Source organism: Oreochromis aureus, linkage group 22, assembly GCF_013358895.1.
Source record: "Oreochromis aureus strain Israel breed Guangdong linkage group 22, ZZ_aureus, whole genome shotgun sequence".
In the NCBI taxonomy this organism is placed as follows: Eukaryota; Metazoa; Chordata; class Actinopteri; order Cichliformes; family Cichlidae; genus Oreochromis; species Oreochromis aureus.
Genome location: NC_052962.1, coordinates 16200296 through 16214866, shown reverse-complemented (window position 1 = coordinate 16214866; position 14571 = coordinate 16200296). Strand labels below are relative to the sequence as shown.

At 40.8% G+C, this 14571-nt stretch overlaps 1 protein-coding gene across 1 annotated transcript; it reads left to right on the top strand.

The window, feature by feature from the left end:
- Window positions 1-3256: 3256 nt before the first annotated feature.
- Window positions 3257-14496, top strand: casd1 (CAS1 domain containing 1). Its single transcript, XM_031738812.2, has 19 exons — window positions 3257-3318; window positions 3426-3719; window positions 4800-4896; window positions 5140-5260; window positions 6015-6059; window positions 6174-6236; window positions 6319-6363; window positions 6462-6585; window positions 7024-7238; window positions 7339-7758; window positions 7865-7954; window positions 8054-8173; window positions 8675-8831; window positions 8967-9046; window positions 9271-9372; window positions 9525-9665; window positions 9997-10074; window positions 11290-11382; window positions 11507-14496. Exons 2-19 carry the CDS (start codon window positions 3476-3478, stop codon window positions 11774-11776), a joined length of 2505 nt encoding a protein of 834 aa, XP_031594672.2. The 5' UTR covers window positions 3257-3318; window positions 3426-3475; the 3' UTR covers window positions 11777-14496.
- Window positions 14497-14571: the final 75 nt, after the last annotated feature.

Below are 14571 nucleotides of genomic sequence, written 5' to 3'. Positions count from 1 at the left end.
ACAAGTTTTTTTTTTTTTTTTTTACTGAAATACCTTTATTAATTCCTCCTAAGTCTGGCTTTGACAAATGGACACAATATTGTAACAATTTAACAAAAAACCCTAAAACTGACACTGAAACAAACAACTGAGACTAAACTAAAATTAAACATGTCAAACAACAAAAACTAAACTGAAACAATAATATTCACTCTGGAAACTCACTGAGACTAAACTGAATTAAAACAAAAAGTCAAAACAAAATAAAAATGAATACTAATTAGAAAATATAAAACTATAACAAGTCTAATGGGTGCATGGGAAATTAGACAGAAGAGTGCAATTTATACATTATCCAATCTTTTATGCATAAAATTGATTATTAACAGTACAGAAAGACTACTGCTCTTTTAGATGTCATGCTGACGTCCAAAAGAGCAATTTGGTGCCTTTAAAGTTGTGTAATCATCATTTTAAGAAAATAAAAGTGCATTTAATTTCCAGGCCTTCTTAACATGCTTAAAACTTCTATGTCAGTTCAGTATGCCGTAATGTTTCTTTTACTTTATTTAACATCCCACTTTATTTATATATCAGTTTATATAGTAAATGTTATATTACAGATAATGATTAAATCATGAGACAATCAAACCACTGAGATGTTTATTAAAATACAAAGCAAACTGGAATTCCAGTAATGTTAAAAAAAGAAAGTTTTCACACGAATCTATTCAGTGTGGTGAAACACTAAGTACATCCTTCCTACTTCCAAAGGAGTTAAGAGTGTAGCAGCAGTCAAGTGTCGCTAATCAAAAGCACTTGATTACATGATCATCAGCAAGTGTGAGCTCCTCTGCAGGCCTGGACCGATTAGCTGTGTGATAACACAATGCTGAAATCTTCCCAGGAGCTGAAGTTCCAGCAAATTCACCCCAAGGGCAGGCTGCACAATGCTCAGAGATATTCAAGCATGGCTTCTTTGAAGGGTACCAACAGAATGGATTAAGTTTGCAAAACAAGACTTCTGGAGCCATCTCCTTTGGACATACAAGATCAAAGTGGTAATCTGGTTATAATGCATAATCCAACGGCAAAGTCATACCAGCTGTTAAGCATGGTGGTGGAGGGGTGACGATTTGGGCTTGTTTTGCAGCCACAGTGTTGTGGACCCCTCGACACAAATGCAGAGCACAATGTAAGGTTAAAAGATGTTTTATTAAAAGTCTTTCTTTTAGTCGGTCCCTCGGAGGGATGAAGGCGTAAGCAGCAGACGTGTGGACAGAGGAGACGAAGACAAGTAGAGCAAAAACAATAGATTGCATGTGAGTATTACAGGAGCCGAGCTTGTTTACTGCATGCAACGTAACAAGCTGGTGTCAAATGAGGAAAAACACCACCCTCTTAAAGTCACGCCCCAATCAGCTCAACGGCAGGTGTATAATCAGGTGCATGATTAGTGGACCTAGATGCTCCGCCTCTGCAGCAAAGCACGCAAACATTCCCCACACTCATGTCAACTGAGGACAGAAAGAGAGAGCAAAAAGAGGGAGAGAGAGAGAGAGAAGGGTGAGTCAGCTGAGGACGATCTGGGTAACTTGGAGGCATTAAGTTGATCATGAATTCCTCTGTATGCTAAAGTATTCTAGAAACAAATATGAAGCCATCTGTCTGACATCTGAAGCCAAAACGCCAGTGACCCCCAAACATGGCAGCAAATCTACAGCAGAATGGCTGAAAAAAAAATTTTTTAAAAACAACTTTTTGTGTTGCAATGGCCCAGTCAAAAGTCCAGACTTCAACCTGACTGAAAGGCAGGCATTTAACAGAGCTGTGCACGAACCAGTGTCCACAAAATGAATGTTGGAAAGAAGAGTGAGCCAAAATTCCTTCAGAATGATATGAGAGGTTGATAAAATCATACAAAAAGCAAGCATTTCAAGTTTTTGGCTGCTATTGTGGGTCAACAGGTTGTTGGATAATGGACTCTCTCATCTGTGTAGATAATCGTTGGAGCAAAAAGACAACAAAAAAAAGCAAACAAAGAAAAAAGATCGGCTTTCCGACCATGTTTCTGCAGATATAAGCAAAAATACAACAGACACATGTCACAAAAATCCAGTCATGTTACAGAGTACAGCCGCATAGGCCTGATTCTTTGAGACCTTTCTATTAAGTAGAGAGACCTCTTGTTAAGAACCCTATCACGAGTCACCCAAACTTTACTGAGCTGCAGCTGATGCTCAGGCACCCTGTCATCACCCCATCAAAGTTGTTTTTTATACTTGATGATGACAGCAGAACACTCCACCCTGTAGTCATACAATAAAAATAAGCTGTTTGAGAATGGAGTGGCACTGAAATTCACTGGTAACAGGAAGCCACGTGTACAAGGTAAACTGGTTTCATCTTTATCAGCTACAATTAAAAATCCTGCTTTCATGAGCAGCTAAAGATAATGAAATCATAAATGGCAGGTGGATTCCGTGTTGTTCCTTCTGCCAGTGCAATCCTGCAGCTGTGTTCACACCCTGGATGTTATTGACTTCTTAGCTCTCATGAGTATTACAGGTGGCCAGATCGATCCAAATATCGATATAATCGATGCCAACGCTAGAATAGGATCAATACTAGTGTGATGGGCTTAAAACTTTGCTTCTAACCTCTAAGTTCAGTATGTAGCTCACTGAATTGTAGTAAAGTCACTGTTTTTTGGAAATAAAAACATATAGTGTGCAAACTGGGTATGCTGTCCAAATCACAGTTATTTAGTGATCATTAAAATGTGTTTAAAATTTGCAAATGGAAGATGATTCATATTATAAATCATGGCACACTAGTCTACACTACATACACTGTCTTTATAGGTTAAAAAGTACCTGTAGGAGTATTGGTACTCGATCTATATCAAAATCTGCAGTACGGCACAACAGAGCCCCTTTGATACTCTCTAATTAAAAACAAAAAACAAAAACAAAACCCTAAACTCGATGTCTGTTTTTTGTTTGAACCCATTACTTCTTCTTCTTCTTTTACTCTTCCACACAGTCAACTGTGTTTAAAAGTGTGTATAAAAAAATGTAACATGTTTGACACACTGCACAATCATGGAAACATGCAGTTAAGCTGGTTTAATTACCTCCAGTGTATGACACCTTAACAGCCTGTCCCTTCACCCTAAACTACAGGTTAATTATTAATTTTCGGTAAAGCCACGCCTTCTTCCAACAGCGCAAACTAATAAACCACTGTTTTCTATCGACCTGACGACAGTGCGCCTCTGCTTTCCTAAAAGTTACCATCTCCAAGTTCCTGCTTTTGTTTTCGACTGGGATCATTCCGGTATAACACTTTTTTTTTCTTCTTTTTTACAGACACCCGAAAGAAACGATTTTCCCCACCATAATAATAATAATATTAATAATAATAATTTTTGTTGACAAATTTAGACCTGCTGGAAGGTCTCCTTGAACCGCACCTGACTCATTAAGCAGCAGTGATGGAGGAGAAGGAGGCGGTGTGCCGGGGAGCGGAGCTGGCAGATGGTGAGCTGAGCGGAGCGCCGCCGCCGCGAGACTGCACAGCTGCCTGTTGTCATGGAGGAGCAAAGATGGCGGTCCTGGCCTATAGCCTGGGCAAACGCGAAATAAATCAACATTTTACCATAAAAAATGCCAAACTGATATCGCTGGCTGCTGTTCTTTTACTCCTTGTATTTCACGCTGCTTCGCGGTATTACGAAGGTGAGTGCTGCTTTTATTTGATCAACTTAATGTGGATGCGGCCACTGGAAACACTTGACATTGCTACTGGTAGCTAGGTAGCTGCTTGTGCATGCCAGCGCTTTTCTTAGCTACTGGGTGCCGTGCTTTTGTCACGGGTTGCTTTCTAGATGTTAAAGTTATCGCCTGAAAACGTGCGTGCCGCAAATAGCTGGTTTCACGCACTAAGTCTCCAAAAGAAGCGTGAATTTGACCCGACTTTATCCAGCTGGTTAGCTGCTAACACCGCCAATAGCTGTGTTTACATGCTGCTGACGTTCCTGCTGCCAGAAACGCTTTATTGCTGCTGGAAAAGCCCTGGAAAGGTTCGTGGAAGTGTATTTGATCTGCACCTGGAGACCAATGTCATGTAAATACGCTGTTTAGTTAGCTTCCTGAATAAATGCAGTGTCGGTAAGACTGGCCACAAATGTGCCTGTAGCCCTGCTCACAACTTTAAAAACTAGATTTTGCTGCCTTGCTTACACGGTAGCTGCACGTTTCTTTGTTCCAGGGCTGTAACTTGCATATGCATAGTGCACTGGATGTATCAGTGAAGGGTTTGCTCATAAATTGGTTGACAAACAGTGACACGTCCTCAGAGCATAGAGTTGGACTATGAATAACTAAAGCAGGCACATTTACATGTACGTCGTACCTAGGCTGCTCGGTGTGGACGTCACCCACGAAAAGGTTAGGGAGCAGAGTGTGCACACACTGTGAGCAGCTGCTTTGGCTGAGAATGATGCTGCATGCTGGTCTGCCCACCTTTCATGTTCGCCTGTTTCTGTGGATTGATTCAGCTGCAGATGGCTCCATTCATTTTGCGAACAAATGAATAGCTGGAGAGATTTATGCTCGAGCTAGATCGCTGATGGCTTCATTTTGCACTGTGGCCCCTGCCAGAGCCGTGTATTGTATGGTCCTTTTGACAGCACAGAATGAAAAGCCAGGGGACTATTGAGGCAGCAGGTTTCTGTCATAGTCGGAGCGAAACTGGGAGTGAAAGCGAGATTTTGTTTGTTTCGCCTCACCAGAAAGTTTTCTGTGTCTTGCCTCCAGGAGGGGACTCGTGTGAATGGCTGCTGTCCAGAGGACGTTACTTGGGGGAGGATGTATGGCAGCCTTATGGCTGCATGATGCACAAATACAAAAGCATGTGAGTCACACCAACTCCGAAGTTATTACACTGTATGTTTGTGATAAAGATTTCAATGTGTAGCAGTGATGTTGTGAGTTTTTGTCAGTAGCTAAGGGTTTGTGGGTAATTTCAACTAAGTGCTTTAAGATAAAAGATCTCACATGGACAAATATAGGACAATGACATTAACCACCTCAGTAAATAAATGTTTGGTTTTTTTTATCTGTGCTCGGCCCTCACCAACCTTTTTTTGTTTTACAGTGAAGCCAAAACCTGCCTCTCTGAAAAGCGGGTAGCCTTTGTTGGCGATTCGCGAATCAGGCAGCTGTTTTACTCCTTCATCAAAATTATCAACCCTGAACGAAAAGAAGAGGGGAACAAGGTAATTGTGAGAAACGGCACTGTTCAAGCCCAGGGTTTTTCTCACAATGGTGATGGTGCGCGCTAAACAGATCTACAGACAGGAGGCACAAAGATATGCTTTAACTCACTCTGCCCAGTGCTTCCAGGGAAATTCATAAACTGACTAAAAATATTTCAACCTGAAAATGGAAGTCTCTCTTCCATCACACATGGCTCTAAATTCTGACTGATCAAGGCTGCAACCTAAATCTAATTAGAAGAACAGACTAAGATTTATGCGTACCTATCGCGGCTGCTTTGAAGGCTGTGTGTCTTCCTTGAGAACTTTGCCAGTCAGCTCTAATAAATAACCAGACCAACAGGACTAAAAAAAAAAAATGCAGTTTGACTAGTCATTCACATTTATGTGGCTTAATTATGGCTTCTAAAAGCAATAGTTACTTTGCTCCTCCTTACTTCTCTCAAGTCTGATCATTTAACTTCAGACTATGGGTTTAATGTTAGAAAAAATCCCCCTGCTGACCTGTCAAATAAATAAAGTCGTTTATATCAAAAGATGGAAGTACTTTAAAGCCTGATATAGATGGCATCGTGGCATTGCAATGTTTAAAAAGGTTAAAGTCGAGTGGCTTGCACAGAAACTCAACAAGATAAATGAAGCTATGGTATAACCCTATAACTATACAGTACTGTTTTGGTCTCAAGCTGGGACAAAGCATCACTGACTGTATGTCACACTTCGTCTCCCTCTGTCCACTTCTTAACATCTGAAGCATGAGGACATTTCCTTTGAAGACAAGAGCTACTCTATTAAAGTGGTGAGCTATTTATTTATATCCTGGTTTTAACATGTTCTCGTTTTTTGTATTTTTCTTCTAAACACCCTGGAACAAGTTGTTGTTGTTTTTTTAAAACTTCATCTTTGTGTTTAGGACTTTCTGTGGTACCCAGAGGCAAATAATTCAATGAAGGAACGCTTGATATCATGGACACATGTGAGTAACATTAACAAGTGAGGGAAATTGCGAGTCAAGTGCGGCTCGTAAACTTAAGTGCGGTGTCTCTTTTGCTTTGCAGGAAGGTTCAGCAAAGCCAGATGTTCTCGTCCTTGGAGCTGCCACGGTAACCTGCGTTAATGCCTGCATGTTTTATATGAAACAAGTGTAACATGGTGGCTGCCGATAGTTATGTCAATCCTGACTGTTTATCCATTTACACAGTGGTCCATCAAGTTGCACGGTGGCAGCAATGAGGCCCTCCAGCAGTACAAAGTCAACTTGACTGCAATCGTGGGGCAGCTGGAGAAGGTGGCTGAGCATGGGGAGGTCTACTGGGTGCTGCAAGGTGTGCTCAGTTTCAGCCACTCGCACTATACAATATCGTTTTATGATCATAGACAGGCTTCTAAAGTACGAGGCATCACTGGAAAATGATAAGACTCACAGTGGTTCAATTGGCACAGCTAGAGTCTTGTTATTTAGTAGACACACAGCGTTAATTAAAGAGGAATTAATAGTTTCCAATCTGCACACACGCCTAATAAATTTCTAGCTGTACTTCACATCTGTTTGGTAAACATATTTTCCATTTTTAACTTTTTTATTGTTAGAATTTACTGTAAACAAAAAAAAAACAGGCAAAATAAATAAATAAAGTGCCACACTGACATCTCTGAACCTCCTACTTAGCATTTCACACTCAATAGTCATTTCCCACATTGCACAATGGTTGTTCACTTCATGCTTTCATGCATGGACCCTCTTGATTAAACCCCTTCTGCAGATCCAGTAAATGAAGAGGTGTTAAGTGAGAACAGGAAAATGATCACCAACCAGCAGCTGGAGCTGTACAATGAAGCAGCAGTGGATGTGCTCAACAGCAGCAAGCGTAATGGCAGATCTCGGGTCAGACTGGTGGCTGCTTCCCGTCAGGCTGCGCTGGAAACCATTATCAAGTCAGATGATGGTTTGCACCTGCCTGAGAGCACCAGGAGTGTGGTAAGTTAATTAATGAGTGCAGCGTTAGTGCGGTTATTTTATCGGTATCCTTGATTAGTACTCACTTCCCCTTCACCTCTCCTTTTAACCATCCTGGCAGGGAGCCATGATCCTCATGAACTCTGTGTGCAACAAGATACTGAGGCCTATCGATGGTTCATGCTGTCAGACGTTACGAGCCCCTAACTTGCTCCAGAAACTGTCGGCTCTTTTCTTTCTTGGCTCAGCCGTGGTCTTCGTGGTCTTCCACATCCTTGGCAACAATCGCCACCGCCGACACGTGCCCCCTGATGTGGAGAGCCTAGAGGAGAAGAAGCCAGCCACTGCAGCTGTTCCCCCCGGCCCAAAAGCACCTTTTCAGGCTCTCTGCAGGATGGGAGTCATCATGGGCTATTTTTACCTTTGTGACAGAGCAGATGTGTTCATGAAAGAGCAGAAGTTTTACACGCACTCCACGTTCTTCATCCCTCTCATCTACATATTTGTACTGGGAGTGTTTTACAGTGACAACAGCAAGGAGGTGAGACGGTGCTTCTCAGTAAAGTTTTGTTTTTGCGTCAAACACCACAGTATAACAGTATTTACATAATCTCACTATTTTTTTTTATTTCTTTGCTTCCACGCAGGCAAAATTACTCAACCGAGAACAAACGGACGAGTGGAAAGGCTGGATGCAGCTCGTCATCCTCATCTATCACATATCTGGAGCGAGCGCTGTGAGTCCCAATTATGTCTACAAAAATCCATTTGTGAGTCTCCTGCTGTGTATGCTGATGTCTGAAGAGCCTGATGTTTTTTATTTTTCTGTCTTTCAGTTCATCCCAGTGTACATGCATGTGCGGGTGTTGGTGGCAGCGTACCTATTTCAAACTGGCTATGGACACTTTTCGTTTTTTTGGCTCAAAGGAGACTTTGGACTTTACAGAGTGTGCCAGGTTAGGGGTGCTGTCAGTTATACTTTAACTTTATATTCTTATTGACATTTGTTTCTCAGTCATAGCAGACATCATGCACATGAGGTGTAATAGAGAAGTTCTGTCCATAAAAAGAAAAACAATTGGACAATTTTCCATAAGGACAACATGCATAGAGTTATGCACCATGACCTTTTCCTCTAGATTCAGACTATGGTATCCTGCAGAACATTCATCACTCATAATCTGCTTGACACACCACGCATTGAACACTCACCTACACAAAAACAGTCCTTGTCCTCCACTCCACACTGGCTCCCTGTGACTTTAGATCTCGTCACCAAAATGAACAAAATTCAGTGAATGAGTGATTTTTAAAATGGCAGCTGTGACAATAACATTATGATTGTTATTACAGAATAATTTGGGTTCAGATAAATAGTGTGATTTTTTGGGGGGGGTATGAGTTATATATTTGTCTTTGGGTATCTGCTTAGGTGTTTGTGTCATATTCATCCGCAGGTGCTTTTCCGTCTGAACTTCCTGGTGCTGGTGCTGTGCGTGGTAATGGACCGACCGTACCAGTTCTATTACTTTGTTCCCTTGGTCACATTCTGGTTTGTTGTCATCTACACCACAATGGCTATTTGGCCTCAGATCCTTCAGAAGACGGCTAACAGTAGGTGTCAAATTACTGACCTTTATATACTCCGCTCAGTGGTGTCCTGCACTGTGTGAATAAATACAGATGATTAATTCATGTCATAAGTGCAAGCAGCAGGGTTGCATTTCATATGTCTTCTTTGTTGGACAGGTAGTGGCGTGTGGCATTTTGGGGTCTTGGCAAAGTTACTGGGCCTCCTGATTTTCATCTGCTTTTTTGCCTTTTCACAGGTGGGTCAGCTGAAATCGTTCTTAAGTGTAACCCTTCTTTCTTTTAATTGCATATTTGAGTTTGAGAGATGTAAATGGTCACAAGTCCTAAGTTATTCACTCAGCACCATATTGACCACTGAGTTATGCTATAATTTATTTTATTTTTTAAAATCAGATGTTTACTCCATTTTTAAAATGCTACTTGCTTTATGTAATTTCTGTGTTTTGCATTACGACTCCAGGGCGTTTTTGAGCGCGTCTTCTCTGTGTGGCCCATCTCTAAGCTCTTCGAGCTGAATGGAAGCATCCACGAGTGGTGGTTCAGATGGAAGCTGGACCGATTTGTAAGTCAAATGTGTTTCCTCAAGGTGCAGCCAGGTTTTTGTCCACTCGTGTTACACATCAGAGCCCGCCCCCTTTTGACCCACCCCCCCAAGTGGTAACAAATTTTGTAGCCTTTGCTGTAATCTTTTAATGTGTTGGCACTCTTCTGCAGGCGGTGATACATGGCATGTTATTTGCCTTCATCTATCTGGTGCTGCAGAAGCGTCAGGTGCTGTCAGAGGGAAAAGGAGAGGCTCTCTTCTCTGCCAAGATTTCCAACTTTCTCCTCTTCCTCTCTGTTGTCTCCTTCATAGTAAGTCTGCATTTCACATATTTTTGGTCTTACCAGTGCTGAGCGTTAGTTCTTAATTTAGATTGTTATCCTCTGTTACATAATTCCTTCTAATGCTAAATATTTATTTTTTTAAATTTAGACTTCTTTCTTTGTATATTTAAGTAGTAAACACAAGGTGCAAAATAGAATGCTTAAACAGGAGCCATGTTTACTTATGTGACAAAGCCTTGGAAAGTTTTTGTTGTATTAACTGGAGATAACAGTATCAGCTTGGTGACGGGTGAGTTACCAAAGCTTACTGGCTGTTTGGTAAAATGTGGCACTTAACATCTTCTCCACGTCATTCTAGACTTACTCAATATGGGCAAGCAGCTGCAAAACCAAAACAGAGTGCAACGAGATGCATCCCTATATCTCTGTGGTCCAGGTACAGTTTTTATCTGTCATTATCTTTGTTTCTTTGGCTTTTCACACATGAAGTGTTGGTGCAATCAAGTCTGAAAGTTTCTCTGAGTCAGATTAGATGTTACTGATGGAAATCGCGCATTTGATTTTGGGTTAAGAGGTGGCACCTGGAGGCAGGACAGATGATGCTAAGGCCTTAAATGCCTCATTCTCACATTAGCTCAGATGGATAATATACAGAGCTTGTGCTAAAAAGCTGGAAGGTTAAAGACTGTTTAATGTCTGAACTGTTTGGGACATCTGCGCTTTCACTCACTGTTCTGTCTGGATGAGCTAATTTACATGTTTGGAAACAACCTTGACATCAGAGGCCTGCACTGTGATGTTTCATCCATGTAACTTCAGGGTTATTTCAGGGTATATCGCCTTGGAAACCTGCACCGCAGATGAGATTAGAGATAATCAGGTGTGAAATCACTGTCTGCTGACCAATCAGTTCTCTGGAAAATAGCATCACCATTCCTGTGCGCCATCAGTAGCAAGGTCTAAAAAATTTTTAAGTGTCTAATGTCTTTGCCTCTGATCAGTAAGAAATATAAATTATTAGAGGTAACTTTATTTTTATTTTTTTTGTTGTCTGAAAACAATTTTAGAACAATTTAATTGTTCTGTAACATTAATATATGAACATGTAGACTAATTTTAAATTCATTCTTTTACTTTTATTATTTACTTGCTCTCAAACACCAATTACGTTGCAGCTGAGAGAATAAAAGCTAAAGGTATCTTTTAAAGATTCAATCCTGGATTAACTGACTAACTAGCTTTGTGTCTGACTGCTTATCATGCCTCCCAGTGTTAGGCAAAGTGAATCCAGATAATGGAAAGATAACCTGGATATGATGAGCTTTCTTCGTAGTACGGGGGCCCATGTCATCCTAGAGTCATGAAGTTAAATTTACTACTTAACATGATTACATGACAGTCTGATATAATTGTGAGACCAAGCCTAATAGCTCAGCATGTTATCTACCGTCAATTCACACTGGAAAAGATATGTTTTCTACATATATTGCCACCATTACTATATTTAACCATTCTTCTGTTTACACCACTTTAGTGTTTACAGTTCTTTGACTTGCTTGGCCTGCTACTTTTTTAGTGATAAGATGGTGCATGATTTGCCTGTTGTCACACTTGGATTCTTAAAAATGTCTGTGATCTGTTTTGTGGGCAGATTTTGGCCTTCATTCTCATCAGGAACATTCCTGGCTATGCCCGTTCTATATATAGCTCATTCTTTGCATGGTTTGGAAAGATCTCCTTAGAGGTAAGGTTCTCCTTACTCTAGAGACACAGTTGGCAATATAACCCTTAAATAAACCTCCAATCACAAAAGATTAGAGTCTTATGAAAGGTGTTTTTTAAAACCATGCTTTTTTTTTGTCCCACAGCTTTTCATTTGCCAGTACCACATATGGCTTGCAGCTGACACCAAGGGGATTTTGGTCCTCATCCCAGGAAACCCTTCCCTCAACATCTTGGTTAGCACCTTCATCTTTGTTTGCGTGGCTCATGAGATTTCCCTCATCACTAACGACCTGGCCCAGGTGGTCATCCCCAAAGACAGCATGGCTCTGCTGAAGAGACTGGGGGCCATGGGAACTCTCAGTCTCGTTATACTGCTGGTGTCCAGGGCTGGCCAGCCCACACCTGGCGCCTGATAGACACCTCCTGAGGGGATCCGGGGTAGGGGAGGGAGACCCACTACGACCCTGCTGAGATTGAAGTGAGGTACAGATGGAAGTCAGGAGGCAGCCTTGTGTTTTAGCTACTGGTGAGATGTAAGACGATGTCGGCAGCAGTGACCCATGGGAGAACAAAGTCTGTCCGCTGGCCACATTTGAGCAGAGTCCGTACTTTTCTGACTGCTGTGAAAGTCAGACACTGAAGAAAAGACAAATGCCCAACAGAGAAGGAGTCACTCCTTTAACAGCAAAGTCCAAATTCTGGGAAAGGAGTTTAAAAAACACACACACATAAAAACAATGAAATGTTTACAATATCTGGTTTCAGGATTTTGGAAATGCAGAATCTAAAAAAAACAAAGCACGACGTCCTCATTTTAAGACTCACACCTGCTGCGTTTGGCAGCGTCGCGTCTGTTTAGCCAAACGCTGATAATACGTTTTTGTTACATGCAGAACTTCCTGTAAATCGCTTTGGGAGGGATCACCTGGCACACACTCCGTCCATGTTGTGCAGTAGCAGTTGAAGGGGGGATTTCACTCAGGTGGATCCATAACCTGCATATTCAGATATCTACTCTTTTACAACAAATGTGTTAAATTGTGCTGCATTTTTATCATCAACATTACGTTGTACAGTATACCTGGTGACTTCAAACTGCATCAGATATCTAAATATGAGATATATGGACCAACGACTGGCTCGGATGATCAAAGATTGACTAGAGTCAGAAAACTTGGAGTGCAATGGTTAATATGTTGGAATATCCTTCGATGTGTTTTTGCTGTGTTTTATTTTTTTTCTGTTGTTTTTCTTTTGTTTTTCTTTTTTTTGTGCGTAATGTTGCTGAAAGGCTGTGGTCCACCTGCTGTAGCGCTGAAATTCTATGTGACATGTACAGTATTTAATGATTTAAATTAAGTTTATATTTTATACAGTTTTTTGGAGGGAGGGTGGGGCGGGTGGGGGCTGGCTTTGTTTTATTTTATACTCTGCGACTGCTGTTTGTGAAGGAAGTGTTCTATAGACAATTTTGTACCCATCCCAGACCCTCATAGACAATTACCTGATGGTGAGGTTGATCCTTTTTAGCCGTCTTGTCTCATCTGTAGCTTACTTCCTAGTCGGTGTATATTTGTACAATAGTGACAGATTTATTTTATACAGCGTTGCTTCAGCAGTAATTTTGTTCTGTTATTGTTTTTTAATGTCCATTGAAACATGCCTCATACCTCTGGCAGAAAGTGTACCAAGTTTCACGTGCTGTTCTAAGCAAACTGCTGGGTGACAAATTAAAGGAAAACCTTTGACCTCTGCAGAAAGGGGATGTGGTGGCTCTGAAAGGCTGCAGGGGGCGCTGTAAATCAACTTACAAGTTGTTTTGCGTGACTGCCTTTTAAACCAATGATAAAATTTGTCCCTATGGGAGTGGTTTCTCCCATAATCAATATGACCCCTCCCCCCCAATAGGTCACTGAATGGCCTTTAAAGTCACCTGAGCTCAACCTAACTTACATAGGTTGAGAGATTTTTTTTTTTTTTTTTTTTTCCCCTTTCCTACTGATCTTGGATTTTGCTCCAAATACCTCCTTCAAAATACAAGATGATAGAAATTATGTTTACCCAATGCCTCACTAAGACACTTTATTTTTTTTATTTCCATTAAATTGTTACCCATCTGTTTTTCTTGAGCTGCCACAGCCAGTGAACTTTGTAGTCAGTGAATGAGTGACTGCAGTGATGTCTTAGTGATGCCTTTTAAACAGACTGTGTGGTGTTTTGTTTTGGAGGTTTTCCCAGTGGCTTATACCTACAGTACATCTTCAGATGAAGACTTACATCTGTGATGCAGCTGTGATCATAAACTTCCATGTTTTAGGCACTTTGTATGGGGGCCACAACCACATCATTTAGAAACCACTAGGTAATGCACTGACTGAGCTGACATTACTGGAAGGAAAAATGTCGTACATTTCATCAGGCGGTGTCTGTCCCCTTTTGTCCTGGCAAACATGTGAGGGGGAGATGATTTTTATTTAAAGATCCCCCTTCTATTTACTTGTTGCGGTAATATTCAGCGTTTAACGTTGAGTTTAGCACAGTACCAGTGCACATACTCAATGCACTTTTTTTTGTATTTGGCTCAATCAAATGTCGTTTGGCAGATTTATGACAATATAACGTAAAATATAAGATTGCAAATGAACTTTTATTTCAGCTGCCATCAGGTAGAAAACATTCGTGGTATTAAGTCATCCTCTATTCATTTATGTAATGTGGGTCCACAGCGGAACAATTTAATGCGCAGCTTTCGTCTTTCTTTCTGGTTGTTTGGGTTCTGTTCTCAAACTGAGAGAGCCAAGTAAATGTTTAATTTTTAACCACTCAGCACCTCATTGTACAGATAAGAATGGCATATAGGTGTTTCCATTCTCTTTGGGGTGTAAAGTTTACTGATCTGTACGATGGTTTGTTTTGTTTTTTTCTCATCTCTTAGTGAACAACCGCGATACAGTAAATTTGGTTAATGTATGGGGCCTTAATTGATCTCTTTGGTCATGTAAAAGCAACAACTATTTATACCCCGTGTAGGGCCTCTTTTGAAATATATTACATGTATTAAAAAAAAATTGTGATGTCTTAAAAAATGTGAAATGTATCCATATTATTTATAAATGCCTTTATTCTGTTGTACATTAAGAATATCTTCATAAAAATGTGCTGTTTTGGCTTCTTTTAGTGGGTGGAGTGGGAAGGGGGTGTTTTTCTT

Excerpts from the sequence above, each read along its gene's own strand:
- casd1 (XM_031738812.2), top strand. The coding sequence starts at position 3,476 with ATGGAGGAGAAGGAGGCGGTGTGCCGGGGAGCGGAGCTGGCAGATGGT. Across the intron at positions 7,759-7,864 it reads ACAGTGACAACAGCAAGGAG|GCAAAATTACTCAACCGAGA; the intron begins GTGAGACGGTGC and ends GCTTCCACGCAG. Across the intron at positions 9,047-9,270 it reads GCTTTTTTGCCTTTTCACAG|GGCGTTTTTGAGCGCGTCTT; the intron begins GTGGGTCAGCTG and ends TTACGACTCCAG.